General features: G+C 44.5%; 1 protein-coding gene across 2 annotated transcripts; it reads right to left on the bottom strand.

The window, feature by feature from the left end:
* On the bottom strand, positions 251–3,009 carry LOC8082122 (cyclic dof factor 1). 2 transcript variants are annotated; one of them, XM_002468383.2, is made up of 2 exons: positions 2,659–3,009; positions 251–1,709 (listed from the first exon to the last, which is right to left on the bottom strand). In XM_002468383.2, exons 1-2 carry the CDS (start codon positions 2,749–2,751, stop codon positions 528–530), a joined length of 1,275 nt encoding a protein of 424 aa, XP_002468428.1. In that variant the 5' UTR covers positions 2,752–3,009; the 3' UTR covers positions 251–527. The 2 variants fall into 2 exon arrangements, with proteins under 2 accessions (XP_002468428.1, XP_021306904.1); XM_021451229.1 differs by lacking the exon at positions 2,659–3,009 and adding an exon at positions 2,084–2,143.

Consider the following 9,316-nt stretch of genomic DNA (forward strand, 5'->3'; position numbering starts at 1 on the left):
TGCAAATTGTAAGTTTGGAGGTCTAGTTGAGACAACTGCGCAAGTTTAGGGCCTATGGTGCAATTTTCTAAAACAACGACTCAGATATTGTTTCTTCAGCAGCTGACAATTCTTATGCAGGAAGAAATAGACAAATGGAAACGAACCGAATATATGCCAAAAGGTATCAAATTTCCAAGAATACGGTGGACCACTTTTGTTCACTGAAATGGGCCAACAGCCAATTGTTCAGAACATCTGATGCTATTGCTGAAAAACAATTTTGCAACCAAATATTCCAATCTTTATAATATTATTTATTATCCACAAATAAGGAAACTTGCTCTCCTTATCCTTCCCCGACCCCGACCCATATATATTGCTATCTACAAATATCTATTGTATAGTTTCAAGGTCCGCTTGCAGCTATGAGCTATGTTATACACCCCTCCATTGCCCACACCTAGATTACAATCCTCTAATGTACAAAATTTCAGCTGTGCCGCGCTAAACGGCTTGTCTTCACAGAATTGAGGTTCATATGATGCTCAAGATCCCTCCTGGAAGGTCAATGACCGTGAGAGCGCAGCTGGGTTCCCCTGCAAGAATGGCAAGCCATTGATGACTGAGTGAGTTGCCGTCCTTGCCTCTTCTTTCTGCTCAAAAACCCTTGCAAGCTTGCACCCTTTGCCATCTTTGCCTGCCTTGTCGCCATTGATCCCGATTAGCGACAAGATAGAACTCCTAGCCACCTCATCCACGTCATCGATTCGGATCGTCTTTGGCACCCACACCTTGCCATTTCCTTTGGTATCTCCTTCCTCGTTGCAGTCTCTAGGGCGCTTTCCTGGTGTGAAGCAATTGGACTTCGTGGATGCTGGTGAAGCAGTGCTAAGGGTCGAACCTGTCTCGGACGGGGACTGAGGCGGCCATGGGGCATTCCAAGCTCCTGGAACCATGCAGCCCCAGTAGGCAGCAGGTGCTGGGTAGAACGGAATTGCTATGCTGCCTGGGGTGTAACAGGCAGGTGGTGGTGCACAGCTAAATGGCCACATGGCCACCCCGTTCATGCATGGATGCTGAACAAGTTTTGCAGATTTCTCTGCTGTAACATTCTCCTTTTGGTTTGAGTCTTCTGCCTTCGCAGGTCCTTCAGTGCAAGAGCCAACTGAACGTTCATCGCCGTTCTTGATCCCCGCTATTGGGATGAGCTTCTCCTTCAGGTGCTTCATCTGCTCTGTGAGGTCTAAGCTGGACATGTCTGAGCCGAAGCTGAGCACCGTGCCATTCGTCTTGGCTGCAGTGCAGAGGGGATCCATGGGCAAAGCGGCCCTGACCCTCTGAAGGAAGTGGGAAGCAGCTGACGCGCTCTTGCTCTTGCGCCGGCCTGCACCCACAGGGACGTTGCGCATGGCACCGCCAGCAGTCCAGTACCTCTGGCAGTTCTTGCAGAAGTGGCGTGGCTGGTTGATGTTGTAGTTGTTATAGTAGCAGAACTTGGTGTCCATGCTGTTGCACCGGGGGCAAGGCAGGATCTTGTCAGGCTTCTTGAGCTTCTCCTTCTGGTTGGCCGCCTCGCCCTGCTGTTTGTCTGCCGAGGAGTTCTTGGCAGCCGACGAGTCTTCAGTGTCCGCAACCTCCTGCTGCGGAGGCGAGCCTGTGGAATCCTGAAGGGTGTTCTCTTGCCCCTTCAGATCAGTCGTGCCGCTGCTGCCGCTTTGTTGGATGTCCTGCAATCATGCAGATAAGCTTGTTGAGTTCTTGACCTACTGAAGTTCTTGCAAGAGCGTTCAAGTTTGCGGGTAGAAAAAATAGAATTCACAGGAACGGTTGGATCAGTGAATTTTAATGTTAATTATTTTCTTTCTAACTCCTTGATAGCTACCACAACAGCTGTTGATGGTGTGATTTTAACACTAAAGCATGGTGATGTAATTGATCCCGTATCATTCGTCGCGTGATGTTCTGAATTAGAGCTCAAGAAACAAATTAATGATGTTGCAATCGGTAGTGGTTGATATAGCAGCTTCTGGAACCCAGTAGTAGTGTAATAAAAGATATTTGGTGGCAAAATCCTTGAAAGCAAGGGCAAATCCTGCGCCACCTCTGAATAAACTACCAAGTGTTTCTTCGGCTGACGTAAAACCATAGCCTATGCTGGGCGAAAACAGCAAGAACACTGCTGTTAGAGAGAGAGAGAGAGAGAGAGAGAGAGAGAGAGACGAAAAAAAATACCGCAAAATTCGCTTGCTAATGGAAGCCAAAAAGTAAAACCAGGAAGAACAGAAAATCACTATCCTAAACATATATAAATCTTAAGGGAGCAACTGCTACAGAAAAATCATCAAATCGTCTAGTGCATGAGTTGCCACGGTGGAATCGTCTGGCGGCCGGCTCGCCGATGAAGTGCAAAGGAAAGTTTTTCTTCTGTATGAACTAGGAATACTCTATTTTCCTAGATAATAAATATTTTTGATCGCCGAGGCTCTTAAAACTTTGTAGCTCCGCCCGACCGCCCCTGCTAGTACAGTAGGTGGGGAAAAAAAATTCTGATTGCCCCCTGATCACTGGGTGTGTACAAGTACAAGCAAGCACTCACTCCTACCCAATTCAAACATGTGGCTTGCTTGGGAAAGCAGAGAGATGTTGGGAGGAGGGAGAAGAGAAACCGAGACCAACCTTGGCAGCGTCGCCCGCGGCGGGCGTCTCCGGCACGGGGATGGTCTTGCCGAACAGCTTGATGAGGCCGTCTCCTGCTCTGCCCTCCCCCATCTCTCCCCCTCCCTCCCTCTAGGCTTCTCTTCTCTTGGAAACTTCTTCTCGCCTGCTGCGTGCGCTCTCGAATAATCTCTCTTCGAGCAGCAGTCTTGTTTTACCGCGACACCACCACCACAGCTGCACAGAGAAGGAGCTAAGCGGCGGCGGCGGCGATCGGCCCAGGAATGAGAATTTATCTCCGGCCTGGATGGAGGCGACGGAGGTGTGGGCGATCGAAGGATGGATGGATCGACCGGTGCGGACGGGGAATTGGGGATAGTTTTAAGGGGAGCGGGAGGGCGGGGGTGGGGGTGGGGGCCACGTGGGCGAGCGGGCGGCGGCCGAGAGCCACAAGCTTGATTTGTGGCCTCGCGGGGTGCGGTATTTTGATTCTCCCCACTATCTCGCTTTTGCCCCTAGGGTCCCTCTCGCCCCCACCTGACTTGGCAATCAATTCAAACCCTCTTCACTGCTGACGTCGACGTCCAACAGCGCTTCTCCTTTGCTTGCTAGTAGTTGCTACTAGTGTTGGCAATGGGTAAGGCCTTGTTTAGTTTCTAAAATTTTTCAAGATTTCCCATCAGATCGAATCTTACGACACATGCATGAAGCATTAAATATAGACGAAAACAAAAACTAATTATGTAGTTTACCTGTAAATCACGAGACGAATCTTTTGATCCTAGTTAGTCTATGATTGGATAATATTTTCCACAAACAAACGAAAGTGCTACAGTGGCGAAATCCAAAATTTTTCCCAAACTAAACAAGGCCTAAATCTCCATCGGGTATGAACTTCTCAGACCCATCCCCGTGACAACAATATGACACCACGGGTATCCCCATATATAGTGATGGGTGGGGGAATTTCCCCAAACCCATACCCGGGTGGGTAAATTAGAACCGGCGGGTCACCCATACCCGCCAAACATCAGCAATTCACAAGCACCAGTCACGTAGTAGCAATTCACAAGCATCGTCACATAGTCATTCACAAGCATCGTCACATAGCCACCTCACCATATATTTAGCAAATAGCAACATAATAATTTCTGCTGCAACCACTAGTCACAACACCATAATAGTTCATTGTTCATACAAATCACGTAGTATAGAGTAGTACTTTGCTAGCACTACATAGGGTTTCAGTGTATGGGCTGCCGGTGGACTGGTGGCTGGTGGGCTTCTTTAGTTTTGGGCTGGGTATTTTTCACCCATGGGTAAATGGGTATGGGGACTACTAGAACGTCCCCATACCCGCGTACCCAATGGGTGAAGGGTTTGCTCCGTTTGTGTACCCATGGGTACTGGTTTCACTCCATATTGATACCCTAATAGAGTAAATACCCATCGGGTCGCGGGTCGTGGGCCCCCATTGACATCTTTAGTTGCTACTGCTACTCCTTTCAACTGTCCTGCCTTTTTTCTCTCCTTTGCTTCCATTCATTTCCATTTTCCACCCGGGCTGTGAGTGCTGCCATTGAACATGAAAAGGCCAGGTCCATGTCCATAGTTTTGCGAATTAATCGTGGGGTGCTTTTAGCGGTAAGAAATTGATTAGGTTAGTTTGAGCATGTTTGAGCTTGTCTACCGAATTTGTTAGCTATCTAATAATGTTTTTCTCTTCGACTAGTCTTAATACATAGTTTTATGGTACAGTTACCAAAACAATAAGTAACCGAGCCACATGAGTTTCATAGGGATAAAACTCATCTCTTATATGATGAAACTCCTTCATTTAATGATTCTGCTAAGTCAGCAATTTTACTTATGTGGCACCCTATTTAATGTGCATGACACTCTCATGAAACATGCATTGAGACTAGCCTCACAACAAATCAGCGAAAAGTACTTTCAACCATAATTTTTCAGACAAGCAAACATACTCTTTATTTTTAAATCTTAGAGACACTTTGGTTGCGTGTCACAAAACTTGACAAAAACCGCGTGTATGGCTTTCTTAGCCGAGGCGAGCTGCGGATTACAAATTGTGCCCCTAGAACTCTTAGCGATAAATAGAGTGGCGAAGTACTTAGGACACGCCGAACTCTGGCGTACATTTATGTTAGCCTTAACACAAAGTTAATTTCCACACATACATCTCCAAGACTACACTACTGTCTTTTCCCATTATATACATGTAAATATTTTCAAAGTCCTATCACCTCTCTTCTCCCCTATGTTACACGGATACTCCAAGGGGGGTGAGGTATCCGTATCCGATACTCATCGGATACGCTGATACGGATACTCGGATACATCATTTTAGTGGAGTTTCTTTTAATAAAGTGTGTATCCACGTATCCGATACGTATTGTATCGGATACCCGTACCCGTACTCGTGTAACGTAGCTTCTCCCTCCCTCCCTTCTCTCTCTCTCAGCAACTTTATGTTTCCCACATAACTATATGTTGAGGTACTAGTATTTGGCTCGCAACGTGTGTTTGGGTATATGTTTCATAATTATGTTAGATGAAATCGCTGATACCTCTACAAGCTACTGGCAGACCCTTGAAGCCACTCGCTCGTGTGACATGGAGCCTTGGTGCTTATGTGGAGGACTAGCCAATGCCCGTGCGTTGCTACGGATGAGAAAAATATGTTAATTTAATTATTTGTTGCTTCATAAGAAGAGTTTTTGAAACAATATTGACACCAATAATGAGGTTAAAGAAATACATGATGTATTGATTTGCATCACTGGTATGTGGAAATGAAATGTTAAATGCACCGTGTCAAAATCCACCAAAATGAACATCAGCCAAACTCTATTAAATTTCGTTGCACCGCTTTGCTGCAACAACAAACCAAGAATAGCACTAATCAATATTCCAAGAAATGCGGCCTTCTCAAGCTCCTAAACCCTAGCTATTGTAGTCCCTGCAGGCGAAGCGATCTAAAACTTTTAGTTTCAGGATGTGATTGGTTAGGTGGATCAGCATGGGCCTAGCTAAGAAGAAGAACCAGGCCGAGCATGACCAGCTTGTCCACATGTGTTTGGTTTGCAGCCAGGCTACAGCGCTACTAATTCGTTGGCTGACTTGTTGGCTGGATTGCTATGGGTGCACAGTGAGGTTATGACTGTCGTGAGCATTTTCTTTATGCGTCTGAATAATAGAGAATACAATCAAAACAACTAAGAATTGAGCTACCATTACGGTATACTTTCATGTCCCAAAACGACAAAATCACTGTCTCTACACAATAGAATTTCATTGGCTAAAACAAAGATTAGTGCCTCTATACCTGAACAATAATTATAACATAGTATTGCATACATTCAGTTGAAAGCACACTTTCTCCATGAAGTGTAAGACGTCCTCTCAATCTTAACCACTTTCAGATCAGCTTATCCATCTTGACTATAGTATGCTGCCCTAGCTTCATTTTTTTGTTGTGTGCTATAACAACCTCATATTTGGACCCGTTGTAAAAATACACCCTGTGCATAGCAACCACTCAACTCCTATTATAAATTTTTTTACCTAGATTTAGAGAACTGCTGGTGCTCGCGATGAATAGGCATCTCTTATTAGACTTTTTTCCCAATCAAAGATACAAAGAAATCATGCCTCTTGAAAGCATGTTTCTCCACATCTATTTCTCCTCACCACCTAAACCTGCAAAAAGACGACAAAATCATAAGGAAAGCAAACCATAAATATATGTTTAATGTAATTGTGAAGAAAAATATCTCTAGGTGAGTAGAAAAATTCAACCCTCATACTTCAGATTGTAGGCGGGGCGGGTTGTTAACATAACCCGCCCGTTCACCCCGCAAAATTTAGCTTCGCGGCTATTGCGGACGGGCTACAATTTTTTCGTGGCCTAGTGACTCCAACCCGCCAAGCCTGTTAGACGAACGAGCAATCTCACAAGAACCCGCAAGAGTGAAGAGTAAATACATACGTTATGTCTTTATTTAGTAATAATAACTTTTGTTACAGGATATTTGTCCTTATTTCTATATATGTATTTCTTGATGTTGTTATATTTGAGAACGTACAATATATAGATAGTCGGGATATGAAAATTAAAATGGTCAGTGCAAAGTTGTATCATCTGTGCTCGTTAATTAACTGGATATAAAATGTTTAGCTTATAGATTCTAAATCCTTATAGTATATACGTGGAGAGAGATAGTATCCATATAGTCTCCATGTAGTATAGCGGGTCTCGCGGGTTTAGCAGCCTAGGCTGTTATGTCCACGAAAAATTTACCCGCAAAGTTTATAGCTTAGCGGCTGACCGCAAACCCACAAATAAACTTTGCGGCAAGCGATGCGGGTTAGCGGACAGCCGCGAATGAGCCCACCTGCAACCTGACTCATACTACAACTATTAGTATCAAGAACTAAACTCGCTTGTGGTAATTATTAATTCTTTTGGCTCTAAAAAATAGAAAACACACCGATGTGTGAATGTCAGCTAAGAACTATATCCTAAATCAAATGATGCATAAATGACACCTACGAACTGGATATAGACACATCTTGGTACAAGCAACACAGCGCCACCAAACACATCGGTGGGCGCCATGTCCGCGCGCTAAATTAAAGATCTCATTATGGAACCATTAGTTTTAGAGGGTGTTGCCAATATGCATCCAGGCGATTTTATGCTCGAGGAGACTGGGACCAGGTTGCTTGTGGAATACTCCCTCCGTCCTAAAATAAGTGTCGCTTGCGCTTTCCGAGAAATAACTTTAACTAAATATATAGTAAAAATATTAATATTTATAGTATATAATTAGTATCATTGGAAAGATCTTTAAGTCTAGTTTTTTAATAAATTTATTTAGAAAAATAAATATTACACGTATTTTGGGTCAGAGGAAGTACTCTCTTTGGACGGAGGAAGTACACTACTACGCCATCACGTCGTCTCACCAGGCCTTGTTTAGTTCCAAAATATTTTGGGTCAAATGTAAAATTTTTTGCTAATTTGCATTTTGGAAGTAAACATGTTCAAAATATTTTGGCCCTAAACTTTTTGTAAAAGTAAATAGCCTTGTTTAGTTTCAATTTTTTTTATAAAATGGACACTGTAGCACTTTCATTTGTATTTGACAAATATTGCCCAATAATAGAATAATTAGGTTTAAAAGATTCATCTCGTAAATTACATATAAACTGTGTAATTAGTTATTTTTTATCTATATTTAATGCTTTATACATGTGCCGCAAGATTCAATGTGACAGAAAATCTTAAAAATTTTACAAATTTTTTTTGGAAAGTAAACACTAAAACTAAAAAAATTTTGGTGTTAGAATTTTGATGGGCTGCTGAAAGGTCCAAATGGCTAGAGGGGGGTGAATAGCCTATTTAAAAATTCTACAAACTTCAACTAGACAAGTTGATTAGTAAAACAAAAGGCGAAGCTATTCTAGCACTAGCACAACTAAGCTATGCAAGCCACCTACACAAGTCTAGCAAGAAGGCTAAACACTAGTTACAACAAGAAAGCACAACTAGAAGCTTGCTACACTCTTAAACAAGAAAGCTGAGCTAAACAAGCTACACAACTAGCAAGGTAAACACAAAGATAAAGGAGAGGGGAGTGATTGTTATACCGACGTTGTAGAGTAGAAATATATCCAATCAATCACGTGCACAATCACAAGAGAAACCTCGGCAAGAGATGACACAAGATTTTTTACCGAGGTTCACTTGCTTCCCGGCAAGCTACTCCTCGTTGTGGCGATACACCCACTTGATGGATCACGAGCTAATTGGCAATCCTAAGCCAAACCCTCAGCGGGTGCCGCACATCCACTCACAAGATGGGGATCCTCCAAGCCACGAGCAATCCACTAGAGTAGCCAATTGCGATCTCCCGCGGGGAAGGCTCAAGAACCCCTCACAAGTCACTTGGTGAGGCTCGAAACAATCTCCAATCACGAGCTCAACATCACCGCTGCTCCAAGCCGTCTAGGGCGTCGGGAAACACCCAAGAGTAACAAGAAATCCGCAGCAAACTCAAGAATCAAGTGCCACTAAATGCAACTCTCAAAGCAATGCACTTGAATCTCACTCAATCTCACTAGGATTAGCAATCAAGCAAGGAGATGAGTGGAGGGAGTGTTCTCTAGCTCAAAGTATGCCTCAAGTATTCAAAAGTGCAAGAGCCTCCCAAAGCCGGCCACCTTCTATTTATAAGCCCCTCAAAGAAACTAGCCGTTGGCCACTTTCACTGGGCTAAAATCGGGGGCACCGAACACTACTAAGTGAGCACCGGACGCTCGACTCCCTGCGTCCGGTGCACTGGTGTTGGCCACGTGTCCTTCCTCGATTTCGCGTGTCAGTTTCTAACGGCTACCTGCAAAGCACCGGACGCCCTGCAAGTCCACACCGGACTCATGCGCAGAGAGTTTGTCAAACTCACGACCTCACCAGACGCTGGGCACCGGACGGTCCGGTGCTCACCGGACTCGTGCGCAGAGAGGGTTGCAAAAACCCCTCGCACCGGACGCTAACCACCGGACGCTCTCAGAGTGCGTCCGGTGCTCAACCCTAGCAGAGTCAAGCTCTGACAGTATACCGGACGCTCGGGCCAGCGTCCGGTGCCTCCGCACTGAG

This window comes from Sorghum bicolor, chromosome 1 (assembly GCF_000003195.3).
Source record: "Sorghum bicolor cultivar BTx623 chromosome 1, Sorghum_bicolor_NCBIv3, whole genome shotgun sequence".
Lineage (NCBI taxonomy): Eukaryota > Viridiplantae > Streptophyta > Magnoliopsida > Poales > Poaceae > Sorghum > Sorghum bicolor.